At 40.3% G+C, this 13,569-nt stretch overlaps 1 protein-coding gene across 2 annotated transcripts in view; it reads right to left on the bottom strand.

The window, feature by feature from the left end:
• The window catches only part of CENPI (centromere protein I), a 79,511-nt gene that overhangs the window by 42,054 nt on the left and 23,888 nt on the right, over positions 1-13,569 (bottom strand). For both annotated transcript variants that reach the window (XM_045471573.1, XM_045471574.1), the window contains exons 6-11: positions 13,162-13,210; positions 8,086-8,132; positions 3,122-3,211; positions 2,444-2,572; positions 2,044-2,211; positions 1,771-1,891 (exon numbers count right to left, since the gene is read on the bottom strand). In XM_045471573.1, the coding sequence (XP_045327529.1) occupies positions 1,771-1,891; positions 2,044-2,211; positions 2,444-2,572; positions 3,122-3,211; positions 8,086-8,132; positions 13,162-13,210 (604 nt within the window). The remainder of the gene's footprint in view (positions 1-1,770; positions 1,892-2,043; positions 2,212-2,443; positions 2,573-3,121; positions 3,212-8,085; positions 8,133-13,161; positions 13,211-13,569) is intronic.

Raw genomic sequence — 13,569 nt, 5'->3', positions numbered from 1 at the left:
AATAGAAAAAAATTTAAAGAAAAATATTTTAATAGAAATGGGAAATAAAAATATATTTTTTCTCTTTTTGTATTCAAGAATAAGAAAAGAAAAACATTGAATAGATGGACCAGCAAACAGACAGAAGTATGATTGAAATTACATCGGTTTCCCCTAGAAGGCAACTATGAAGCACTTTATAGTCCATATACTAAGCAGGCAGAGAGACTTGTGTTGTTCCTGAAGAGCGAGGTTGGTCCAGTTGGGTGGGGTTTAGTGTAACCGCTCCATTCTCCACTAGATGGTGCTGCTTAGATTACTGGGGTGGATTGCTGTGGCACCTGCAGGTGTGTATGCACATGTGTGGAAAGGGTGAAAATGTTGTCACCTAGCTACCCAGTCTCTCGTATCAGAATTCTGTGCTCTCCCCCACCAGCAATCGTGTACCCCTCCTTTGTCTCCAGCTTCCATCCACTCCCTGCTTTTACACTGTCCGTGACCTAGCCATCAGGTTGCCAGGCGGCACCTCCCTCCTGAGTTTTATCTCAGATGTGGCTGTGTTTTCCAACCCCTCACTTCTGAGGGACTACAGCTTTGACCCACTCAGACTGTCTGGGAGAGGGTCTCACTGAGCAATGGCCAGGTACCCGCCCGCCCCCAGTAACGTTCGCGGGACCATGCTGCAACTGATGCCCAGAGACTGCAGCTAGGTGCCAACCTGCCCCAGAAAAACTTCATGCAATTGTGTAGAAGCAGCGTTTCAGGGACTGTGGTAAATCACAACACACATCTGGCACCAGGCTGCCCCCTTAATGTCTTTGTTCCAGCACCAGTGAATACGGTTGTTCTCCAGGGTCCGCTGGGACCCTTGCCTTTGGGGTGGCCACACAGCCTCTACCAAATGTCCTCCCAGCAGGGGAACTGCGTCTCCCCATTTGGTCCTCTGCTCCTGGGGATTCGCCTTTCCCACCAGAGAATCGCTGGTTATTGAGCTGCAGATTTTCAGACTCTGCACTCCCCCAGTTTATAAAGTGTTAATGGAATTTAAACCCTCTTCTTTCTCCTTTCTCCCTTTTTTGTTCAGTCCCTGTGGCTTTTTCCACATTTCCACTTCCTCCTCAGCTGCTTTTGTGGGGCTTATTTTCTCCTGTACTCTCCCCCAGCTCTGTACTCTCTCTGCAAGCAAAAACAGCTCCTTTCCCTCCACGGCTTCTATCTCTCCCAGTTCACCTCTCCACACTGTGTACCTGTGGAGTTCTGTGGTTCAGGTTGTGCAGATTATTGTTTTAAACTTCAAATCAGTTTTCTAGGTGTGCAGGATGGTTTAGTGTTGATATGGCTGTATTTCATGGATAGAGACATAAAAAAAACTTCCATGCTGTTCTGCCATCTTAAGAATTATTTCTAGTATGAAGTAGTAAGTTGATATCCTGACATGTATTAGTCTTCTCGAGTGTGGTTAGCATTAATCTGATTATTTTGTGGGCTGAACAGCAAGTCTCTGGACATACAAAGATGAAGAGGTTTTGGGATTGTGATGGTCATCAAAATGGAGCCACCCAGTGAGTTTGGGTGGCCATCTAGCAATGTTTCCTTAACAACATACCTCCTTTATTACTGTATCTTAAAATTAGTATAAAGGAAGCATACCAGCTCTGAATATATGATTATTAGAGAGATAGTTACAACATATGAAGGCTCCTCCTATTTAGAATTTGTCACCCTTATAAAAGATATAAGCTATTTGGTTCCCTCCTCATGCAATCAATGAGTTTAAATATCAATTTTTACCTTCCTGTAATGTTTGACTCAACCAGTGATAGAGTCTCAGTAAGATGGACTCGTCTTTGACAACGTTAATATAGTGAAGCAGCAGAGAGTTGTTCAACACTGCACCCATCTGAGAAGGCAGCTGCAAAGACAGAACAATCAAATGTAAGTATATGAAAAGGAGTAAAAGGAACATAGCAACAAGGAAATCATCAGATAGGAAATACACAATAAAAATAAAGGCTTTGAAGACTGAATGGAAAATATAGATAAGCACATGGTCCAGTCACATACCTCTAAGCAATGGATGTTCTTTAAGAGTTGAGGGAAGCTTTTAAGCTGTTCTAGTGGAAATGATCCATTACTACAGAAATAATCAGAAAGAGCCATCCCTTTTTTCCCACATTCTTTACTGCAGCTACTAGAATTCAGCATGGGTATAACTGAGTAAGAATTCCATTTCTAAAGAAGAAAGACAGTAAAACAATCTATCAATGGACTAGACAGACTACAAACTAAATGTAAAAGCAGTTGTTAAGTTGTTCAGTTAATGAAGTCTAAATGTGGTTCACACAGAATTCTAGGTAATTAAAATGTATTTAAATTTCTATAATCTCTTGAATCATCTGAATGGTTACTGTTTGGCTTTAAGAAAAGAAACCTGCACAAATCATTTGGAGTTTTAGACACTTACTCTTTTTACAGGATGGACATTAGCTGGACCTAACATTAATTTTACAGGTTCAGGAGGGGGTCCCTGAATCCTTTGCCTCACAGCAAGTAGAGCTGTCTCCCACAGATTCTCTGAATTCCTAAAATAAATCTATAAGAAAATTGGATTAAAGTACATAAATAGGTACCCATAACATGAAGCAATATAAAATACAAAATTCTTAATTGAAAATGTATTAATTATGATACATTTCTCTGCCATGCAAATGGTTTTTTTTCTGATCAAGAATCTATTTTATACATTAAATAGAATTAAAACAAAATGCCAATCCCTTAGAAAACTTCCTAGAAACAATGCCATAATACTAGATTTTAAAACGGTATGCTGTAGGGGGTGCCTGGGTGGCTCAGTCAGTTAAGTGTCTGTCTTCAGCTCAGGTCATGATCTCACAGCTCATTGGTTCAAGCCCCACATCGGGTTCTGTGCTGACAGCTCAAAGCCTGGAGCCTGCTTAGGATTCTGTGTCTCCCTCTCTCTCTGCCCCTCCCCTGCTTTCACTCTGTTTCTCTCTCTCAAAAATAAATAAACATTAAGAAAAAAATAAAACAGTATGCTGTAAACATTTCATTTCAAATCTGTAAATTAACTTAATAAAAATATTTCGATCTCAATATGACTTATCACTCTTTAATCCCTCACCTTTTTCCTTGCAGGCAAAGATACAGAAATCAAAGTAGGAGCAAAGAACTTATACAGCGATAACAAAGCCTGGAGGTGAGGCTGCATTCCCTGAAATGAAATAAGAGTTCTCAATTTTCAATTCTTTGGCATAAGAAAGAAAAGTAACAATAAAATAAACAGATTAAACATATATTCCAACCCTAATTTTACTATGTGATATGGCTATTGGAAGATGCTATAAAAAAATCAAAGAATAAATAATCAGACATTTTAAGTCAACTATCATAAAACTACCCTCATGAGCCTGTGGACTTCTTTTATGACCTTTTCTTTTTTACTTTTTCCTTAATATTTTATCTTGTCTTCTATGCCCATGCCTTAGGTCTACAGTCATACTTACTGGCATGGCTTACTTTCACTGGTAGCATACTCAGGACTCAAAGTTGACTCATTCTTGATTTAGACAGAAAGGTGGGAAGACAAAAAGGGAAGCTAAGAAAACAGGGCAAGGAAATATTAATACATTATCATAATTCCTGGAAAATTAACTAGGAAATCCAACAACAGGTACGCAGTAGTCAAGCAGCTTGATACGACTAAAACAAGTCTTAACAAAAATATTAATTTTAGAATGACAGAAGTCATTACTGCTGGACACCTGGCTATCCAGGTAGACATATCTGGCTATCCAGAGAAAGCATACTACTAAAATGAACTCCAAGAAGGGGCACCTGAGTGGCTCAGTCAGCTAAGCATCTGACTTTGGCTCAGGTCATGATCTCGCATTTCGTGAGTTCAAGCCCCGCATCAGGCTCTGTGCTGACAGCTCAGAGCCTAGAGCCTGCTTCAGATCCTATATCTCCCTCTATCTCTCTGCCCCTCCCCTGCTCATGTTCTGTCTCTGTCTCTCTCAAAAAAATATTTAAAAAAATTTTTAATGAATTCCAAGGAAATAACCAAATTGTTTTGTTATATTACAATTTTGTTGAATCAAATATTGTACAAAATAAGACAGGCAGAAATTGGGGCTTAGAAATACAGTGTTCCTATTTTTGTAACAGCTTCTTGAAATTAAATTTGTTATAACAAAACCAAAATAATCCAATTTATCTACACCAAAATATCTTCTGATCTCTGTACTAATTGTCAATTAGTATCCGAGTTTGCTTTGAGTTGGAATGCTTTTTGATAGAGAAAATATTTAGTAGAGGAGAGACCTTTAGAACGTACTGTCTAGTTAACTAAACATATCTTTGTTGTTAAAAAGTTAACACTCTTTTCTTTTTTAAAAAGAATTCCAGTTAAATATGACATATTGAAAATAGATGTTTAACTCTGGGTCCTCCCAAAGCCCCACTAAAAAGTAAAGGAATGAAAAAGGCATAAAGCACAAGTTCAAAGAAAACAAGAGAGGATACAACAGCAAATGAGACATCCCAACAAGATTTTGGAACCTAGAATAAAAATGGACAAATAGTAACCAACTTGGAAAAACAGAGAAAACAAAATCTAAGGTAGTAACAGAAAAAGGCTCAAAAGCAGCAGATTCATGTTTTAGAACTCTCAAAAGGACTCAGGAATTTGAGGGACGAGATACCTCTGAAAAGTGGGGGCAGCAGAAGTGCAAGAAAGGCAGCAAACAGGAGGATTGGTTGAAAATCTAAGTAAGAAGCAATTAGAACCCCAAATTCCTTCACCACACTAACAAACATCAAGATTTTACTCTCTTAAGATGAAACTGGAATTAGATAACAGGCACAGCTGAGGGAGGGTACCAGGACCCTTCCTCACTCCTTTCCACTGCCTGCAACCCAGAGTGCTAGGAACCAAGCTGATAACCTGTGATGGTTAACTGTATGTGTCAACTTGGCTGGTCCAGAGTGCCCAGATACTTAGTCAAACATTATTTTGGGTGTTTCTGTGAGGGTGTTTTAGATTTTAAATTGGTAGACTTTGAGTAGATTGTCCTCCATAAAGTGGGTGGACCTCATTCAATCAGTTGAAGGCCTATAAAGAACAAAAAGACCAGCCTCCCTCAAGCAAGAGAGAATTCTTAGCAGCCTGCCTTCAGACTTCACCTGTAACACCGGCTCTTTCTGGTTCTACAGGAGACTGTCTTTGGACTAAAACTGAGACATCAGCTCTCCAGGGTCTCCAGCCTGCTGGCCCACCCTGAAGATTATTGGCTTCCTAGCTTCATAATCATGCAAGCCAATTCCTTATAATAAATATCTTTCTACATATCTATACACACGTCCTATTAATTCTGCTTATGGAGAAGCCTGACTAATATATGCCCTAGGCAGGAAACAAGAGGATTCCTCTCTGGGAAAAGTGACACAGCAATCTGTGGGGCTCCCCAGTGAAACATCAAGATCCAGCAATGAACAAGACCTGCTCACATGCAAGTTTCCAATCACCATTTTAGTTCTTTATTATTAAATATGGACAAACAACGTTTTCCAGGCATTTGAGAAAAGCCTCTACTGTGAAGCACCAAATTAACTAAAGAAAGGAACTCTGAGGAAACAAGAGACCAAGCTGGAAACAGGAAAAGAATCACAGCCAAAGTCACATAGGCTCACGCCTAGCAGAGGGTACAATCCTAGAAACCATCCTCACCAACTCCCCACCCCTGTTCCAAAGACTGTTCTCAACAGGGCGTGGTGTATATATGATAACAACACGCCTGCACCACTTCCCACCAGTCATCCCTGCCACCACAAAGACAGTTGCTGTATTTTGTTTCTTTCACAGATCAGGAGTTATAGGGTATGAATGGGTATAGAGAGGTTACATGCCTTTGCAGGTGTCAGAAATCCATATATCCAATATATTTTCTCAAACACACAGATTATGCTTGTTACTGCTATACACGTTGTGCTACATGTAAGCACAGCCACGATTTCTTGGTTTGATATTGTTGGACTTGACCAAAATCACCAAAATTCAGCTAATCAAAACAATTCTAAATGCCTCTTTATATGGCTGCCTAGGTGGCTCAGTTGGTTGAGCATCTGACTCTTGATATTGGTTTAGGTCATGATCTCGTGGTGGTGAGAATGAGCCTTGCCTCAGGTTCTCTGAGCATGGAGCCTTGATATTCACTCTCCCTTTCTTTGGATTCTCTCTCCCTTTCTCTCCCCGTCTCCCACTTACAAGCATGCACGTTCTCACTCTCCTTCTCTCTCTGTCTCTCTCAAAATAAGTATTTAAAAAAATAAAAAATAAATGAATCTTTATAAATGGGCATGGATAATGGAATAATAATGTACTATATAAAATGTTATTAATGAAGCCATATATTTAATGTCTGGGTTTAAAAATTTTACACAATCAGGGGCACCTGGGTGGCTCAGTTGGTTAAGCATCCAACTCCAGCTCAGGTCACAATCTCATGGTCCATGAGCTCAAGCCGCATGTTGGGCTCTGTGCTGACAGCTCAGAACCTGGAGCCTGCTTCAGATTCTGTGTCTCCCTCTCTGTCTCTCTGCCCTTCCCCTACTCACATTCTGTCTCTCTCTCTCAAAAATAAACATTAGAAAAAATAAAAAAAAATTTTACACAATCATGTACTAAACCATTTTTTAAACTTGAACATAACACTATTGTTTCAATTAATACATCAGCAAGATCTTATTTAAGTTTATTTATCTTGAGAGAAAGAGAGGGAGTGCGAGGGGGGAGGGACAGAGAGAGAGGGAGAGAAAGAATCCCAAGCTGGCTCCATACTGTCAGTGCACAGCCCGACCTGAGGCTCAATTCCACAAGCTGTGAGATCATGACCTGAGCTGAAATCAACGGTTGGATGTTTAAATGACTGAGTCACCCAGGCACCCCCCAAATCAGCAATATCTTACTTATGCTAAGAATTTTCTTATTCCATTGAAATGCTTTGCTGTTAACATGAAGAAACTTTATAACTTTTTCACAATTTATATTACTGTAAAATAAAATTCAACTTGGACAAAAACATGATCATTAATATATTCAGAGAGCTAAGACAAGACACTGGGCTGACACAATGAAAACAGGAAGCTATTAAACAAGAACAATCAAGGGTGCCTGGGTGGCTCAGTCAGTTAAACATCTGACTTCAGTTCAGGTCATGATCTCACGGTTTGTGAGTTTGAGCCCCGCATCGGGCTATGTGCTAACAGCTCAGAGCCTGGAGCTTATTTGGAGTCTGTGTCTCCCACTTTCTCTCTCTCTCTGTCCCTACCCCGCTCATGCTCTGTCTCTTTCTCTCTCAAAAATAAATAAACGTTAAAAAAACAAATGTAAAAACAAGAACAATCATTGAATTGTACTAATGGGAAACCTCACACTGGAGAAGCATGTATGTGCACATTTGTTTGTATTTTTCATTAAACTTGCATGCCTTTTGGTAGGTCATGCAGGCTTCAGCAGTTAAGACAGGCACTACAACTTCCTACTGTTTTATACCCAAAACTTCACAGACTTGTTACCAGGCAGGTATAGTGAAAATAACAATGCAAGAAAGCTGTAAGGATAAGAGATAATGGTCAGGGAATATACTAAAGTCTATGTGTCAAGAAAGGAATGCTTTCCTAGATCACATCCACAAAAAAATAAATAAATAAACTAATACTTTACTTTAATAAAGTAGTCATTTTTGACTACTCTCCAACACTTATTTTCCAGCCATAACAACACAGTTTCCTAAACAGTCTTGCTGCTTAACATCTATATATGTCTTTTCTTATGTTGTTCCCTCCGCCAGGAGTGCCCTTCTCTTCCTTCTTGGCCTGGTTAAATCCTATTAATCTCTTAAAATTTCTCTTAAGAATTACCACTCCTCCTTGACCCTCATCTATTTCTGATTTTTTTAATTTTGTTTTCAAAGCTCAGCAGATAATAAGCTCCCTGAAGATCATGATTCACTCAATTTATATCCCCAAAGCTCAACTCAGTACCTAGCACAGATACACTGGCCAATTTTAGGTCTTTTTGGTACTCACCATTTTGGCCTGAAGACCAAGCAGTTTTCTCACACGAAATGGTTTGACTAGAAAAGATAAAGAAAAGTACAATGCATGAGGTTCAGAATAAAAACAAACCACGTGGCTCATAAAACATCGTGGCTCATAAAACATCTTCGTACAACACGTCAAAAATATAAACACTCTGTTCAATTAACTTTATAAAGGCCAATAGAAATGTTAATTCCAGATACTCTGTCGAACAGAGAGGACGATGGTGGCGTAGAAGGACACTGTGATAACCTCCTGCTGACTGCTTAGATTCCACCAACATCCGCTTAAATAACCCAGAAAACCGCTGCAAGACTAGCAGAACAAACTCTCCAGAGCCAAGCATAGACAAGAGGCCCACAGAAGAGGGTAGGAAGGGTGAAGAGGCAGTGCGTGCTACAAGGACTGGCGGGAGGAAGCCAGGGCAGTGGAGGGGCAGCCCACCCGGCAAGGCAGACCCACCGAAGTCTGGCTTGCAAAAGCAGAGGGGGCAGACTCCATGAGTTCTGACAGCCAGCGGGACTTAACATCTAGAATGTTAAAAGTCAACAGCTCTGCTCTCGGAGGGTGGGAGGGCGAGAGGACACCAGGAGGGAGAGTTGTTGAGCACCGGAAGGACAGAGCTCAGCAGGGGAACAAAGGTACTGGCAAGAGCCATTTCCCTCTTCCATCCCCCAGCAGAAATTCCAAAGGGAACCACTTCTCATCACTGAACTTGCTTGCACCACGCAAACACCCAATGCTTTGCTTCTGTGGATCCATCCCTCCCACAGGCCTGTTTCCCCACCCCCGACCCCCGGTGCTGCAGGGACCCTCCCAAGGGGACCACAGACAGCAAAGCGAGCTAAGCCTGCCCCTCCCACCCGAGCACCTTGCAGATCCACCCCATCTAATACGCCCTTGGCCAGATCCCACCGAAGCAGCACCACAAGCCTGTCAGTGTGCAAGCAGCCCACACAGGGGCCACACCACTCCACAGTGAGTCTTGCCCCTGGGAGAGGGGAACATAAGACACACACCAGTCTGACTGTGGCCCCAGTGGTGGGCTGGGGACAGACATCGGGTCTGACTGTGGCCCCACCCACCAACACAAGTTAGTCTGGACAGCACAAGGGAAGTGCCCTGCAGTTTGGACATACTGCAGGGACTAACCTAAATGATAAAACGGAAGAATTCTCCTCAAAAGAAACTCCAGGAAGTAGTGACAGCTAACGAATTGATCAAAAACTATTTAAGCAATATAACGGAACAAGAATTTAGAATAATAGTCATAAAATTAATCACTGGTCTTGAATAAAGCATAGATGATCTTGCTACAGAGATCAAGGGGCTAAAAAATAGTCATGAGGAACTAAAAATGCTATAAATGTGGTGCAAAATAAAATAGAGGTGACCACAGCACAGATTGAAGAGGCAGAGGAGAGAATAGGTGAATTAGAAGATAAAATTATGGACAAAGAGGAAGCTGAGAAAAAGAGAGATAAAAAAAAATCCAGGAGTATGAGGGGATAATTAGAGAACTAAGTGATGCAATCAAACAGAACAATATCTGTATCATAGGAATTCCAGAAGAGGAAGAGAGAAAGGGGCTGAAGGTGTACTTGAACAAATCATAGCTGAGAACTTCCCTCATCTGGGGAAGGAAAAAGGTATTGAAATCCAAGAGGCACAGAGAACTCCCTTCAGACTTAACTTGAATCGATCTTCTGCATGACATATCATAGCCAAACTGGCAAAATACAAGGATAAAGAGCAAATTCTGAAAGCAGCTAGGGACAAACAGGCCCTAACTTACAAAGGGAGACCCATAAGACTAGTGGCAGACCTATCTACTGAAACTTGGCAGGCCAGAAAGGAATGGCAGAAAATATTCAATGTGATGAACAGAAAAAATATGCAGCCAAGAATCCTTTGTCCAACAAGTCTGTCATTAAGAATAGAGAGGTAACGGTTTTCCTAAAGGAAATAGAAGCAGAACAGCAAAGACACCCCAAACCCAGAAGACAAATAATAAAGATCAGAACAGAAATAAACAATACAGAATCTAAAAAAACTATAGAGCAGATCAATGAAACCAAGAGTTGGTTTTTTGAAAAAATAAGCAAAATTGATAAACCTCTAGCCAGGCTTCTCAAAAAGAAAAGGAAGATGACCCAAATAGATAAAATCATGAATGAAAATGGAATTATTACAACCAATCCCTCAGAAAGACAAGCAATTATCAGGGAATACTATGAAAAATTATATGCCAACAAACTGGACAACCTGGAAGAAATGGACAAATTCCTAAGCACCCACACACTTCCAAAACTCAAACAGGAAAAAATAGAAAACTTGAACAAACCCATAACCAGCGAAGAAATTGAATCAGTTATCAAAAATCTCCCAACAAATAAGAGTCCAGGACTAGGTGGCTTCCCAGAGGAATTCTACCAGACATTTAAAGCAGAGATAATACTTATCCTTCTCAAGCTGTTGCAAAAGATAGAAAGGGAAGGAAAACTTCCAGACTCATTCTATGAAGCCAGCATTCCTTTGATTCCCAAACCAGACAGAGACCCCGCAAAAAAAGAGAACTACAGGCCAATATCCCTGATGAATATGGATGAAAAAAGTCTCAATAAGATACTAGCTATCGAATTCAACAGCATATAAAAAGAATTATTCACCATGATCAAGTGGGATTCATTCCTGGGATGCAGGGCTGGTTCAACATTCGCAAATCAATCAATGTGACACATCACATTAACAAAAGAAAAGTTAAGAACCATATGACCCTGTCAATCGATGCAGAAAAAGCATTTGACAAAATTCAGCAATGTTTCTTAATAAAAACCCTCGAGAAAGTCGGGATAGAAGAAACATTCTTAAACATCATAAAAGCCATTTATGAAAAGCCCACAGCTAATATCGTCCTCAATGGGGAAAAACTGAAAAATTTCCCCTGAGATCAGGAACAAGACAGGGATGTCCACTCCCACTGCTGTTGTTTAACATAGTGTTGCAATCAGGCAACAAAAGAAAATCAAAGGCATCAAAATTGGCAAAGATGAAGTCAAGCTTTCACTTTTTGCAGATGACATGATATTATATGTTGAAAACCCGATAGACTCCACCAAGTCTGCTAGAACTGACACATGAATTCAGCAAAGTCACAGGATACAAAATCAATGTACAGAAATCAGTTGCATTCTTATACGCTAATAATGAAACAACAGAAAGACAAATAAAGAAACTGATCCCATTCACAACTGCACCAAGAGGCATAAAATACCTAGGAATAAACCTAACCAAAGATGCAAAAGATCTGTATGCTGAAAACCATAGAAAGCTTATGAAGGAAACTGAAGAGGATATAAAGAAATGGAAAAACATTCCATGCTCATGGATTGGAAGGATAAATACTGTTAAAATGTCAATACCACCAAAGCAATCTACACATCAATGCAATCCCAATCAAACTTGCACCAGCATTCTTCTTGAAGCTAGAACAAGCAATCCTAAAATTTGTGTGGAACCACAAAAGACCCCGAATAGCCAAAGTAATTTTGAAGAAGACCAAAGTGGGAGGCATCACAATCCCAGAACTTAGCCTCTACTACAAAGCAGCAATCATCAAGACAGCATGGTATTGGCACAAAAACAGACACACAGACCAATGGAATAGAATAGAAACCCCAGAATTAGACCCACAAAAGGATGGCCAACTTTGACAAAGCAGCAAAGAATATCCAATGGAAAAAAAAACAGTCTCTTTAACAAATGGTGCTGGGAGAACTGGACAGCAACATGCAGAAGGAGGAAACTAGACCAGTTTCTTGCACCACTCACAAAAATAAACTCAAAATGGATAAAGGACCTGAATGTGAGACAGGAAAACATCAAAACCCTAGAGGAAAAAGCAGGAAAAAACCTCTCTGACCTCAGCAGCAGCAATTTCTTGACACATCCCCAAAGGCAAGGGAATTAAAAGCAAAAATGAACTATTGGGACCTCATGAAGATAAAAAGCTTCTGCACTGCAAAGGAAATAACCAACAAAACTAAAAGGCAACCAACGGAATGAGAAAAGACATTTGCAAATGACATATCAGACAAAGGGCTAGTATCCAAAATCTATAAAGAGCTCACCAAACTCCACACCCGAAAAACAAATAACCCAGTGAAGAAATGGGCAGAAAACATGAATAGACACTTCTCTAAAGAAGACATCTGGATGGCCAACAGGCACATGAAAAGATGTTCAGCGTCGCTCCTTATCAGGGAAATACAAATCAAAACCACACTCAGGTATCACCTCACGCCAGTCCGAGTGGCCAAAATGAACAAATCAGGAGACTATAGATGCTGGAGAGGATGTGGAGAAACGGGAACCCTCTTGCACTGTTGGTGGGAATGAAAACTAGTGCAGCTACTCTGGAAAACAATGTGGTGATTCCTCAAAAAATTAAAAATAGATCTACCCTATGACCCAACAATAGCACTGCTAGGAATTTACCCAAGGGATACAGGAGTGCTGTTGAATAGGGACACTTGTACCCCAATGTTTATGGTAGCACTTTCAACAATAGCCAAATTATGGAAAGAGCCTAAATGTCCATCAACCAAGGAATGGATAAAGAAGTTGTGGTTTATATATACGATGGAATACTACTTGACCATGAGAAAGAATGAAATCTGGCCTTTTGTGGCAACGTGGATGGAACTGGAGAGTGTTATGCTAAGTGAAATAAGTCATACAGAGAAAGACAGATACCATGTTTTCACTCTTATGTGGATCCTGAAAAACTTAACAGAAGACCATGGGGGAGGGGAAAGGGAAAAAAAGTTAGAGAGGGAGGGAGGCAAACCATAAGAGACTCTTAAAAACTGAGAATAAACTGAGGGTTGATGGGGAGTGGGAGGGAGGGGAGGGTGGGTGATGGGCATTGAGGAGGGCACCTGTTGGGAGGAGCACTGGGTGTTGTATGGAAACAAATTTGACCGTAAATTTCATATTAAAAAAAAAAAAAGAAATGTTAATTCCACAGAATAAATGTAGTAAAACTGGAATAAAAATACTCACCATTCTCTTTTCTGGTAAGTAAATACAGCAAATGGCACACATAGGGGCACTGTTATAATATAAAATTTTAAAAAGAAATGACAATATATCTTGAACAGAGTGGCAACGCATCTTCCTCAAATGTCAATTTTATCCTGATTAAGTAAAAAGGCTGCAGAATTTTGCTGAACAATAGCTCTTAAAGCTTCCCTTTTTCATACTACATAGTAGTGGTAAAAACCAATAGCTTTAATTGGTATCTCATTACACTATTTTTAAGTTTCTTTTGGAATATAGAAACACTGCAGACAATTTAAAAAGAGAAAAAGATCTTCTAGGGGCACCTGGGTGGCTCAGTCAGTTAAGCATCCAACTTCAGCTCAGGTCATGAGCTCATGGCTTGTGCGCTCGAGCCCAGCATCAGGCTCT

The sequence above is a fragment of the Leopardus geoffroyi genome, chromosome X, assembly GCF_018350155.1.
Source record: "Leopardus geoffroyi isolate Oge1 chromosome X, O.geoffroyi_Oge1_pat1.0, whole genome shotgun sequence".
NCBI lineage: Eukaryota > Metazoa > Chordata > Mammalia > Carnivora > Felidae > Leopardus > Leopardus geoffroyi.
Note: the sequence above shows the minus strand (reverse complement) of the source record. Positions and strands in the feature narration are given on the sequence as shown.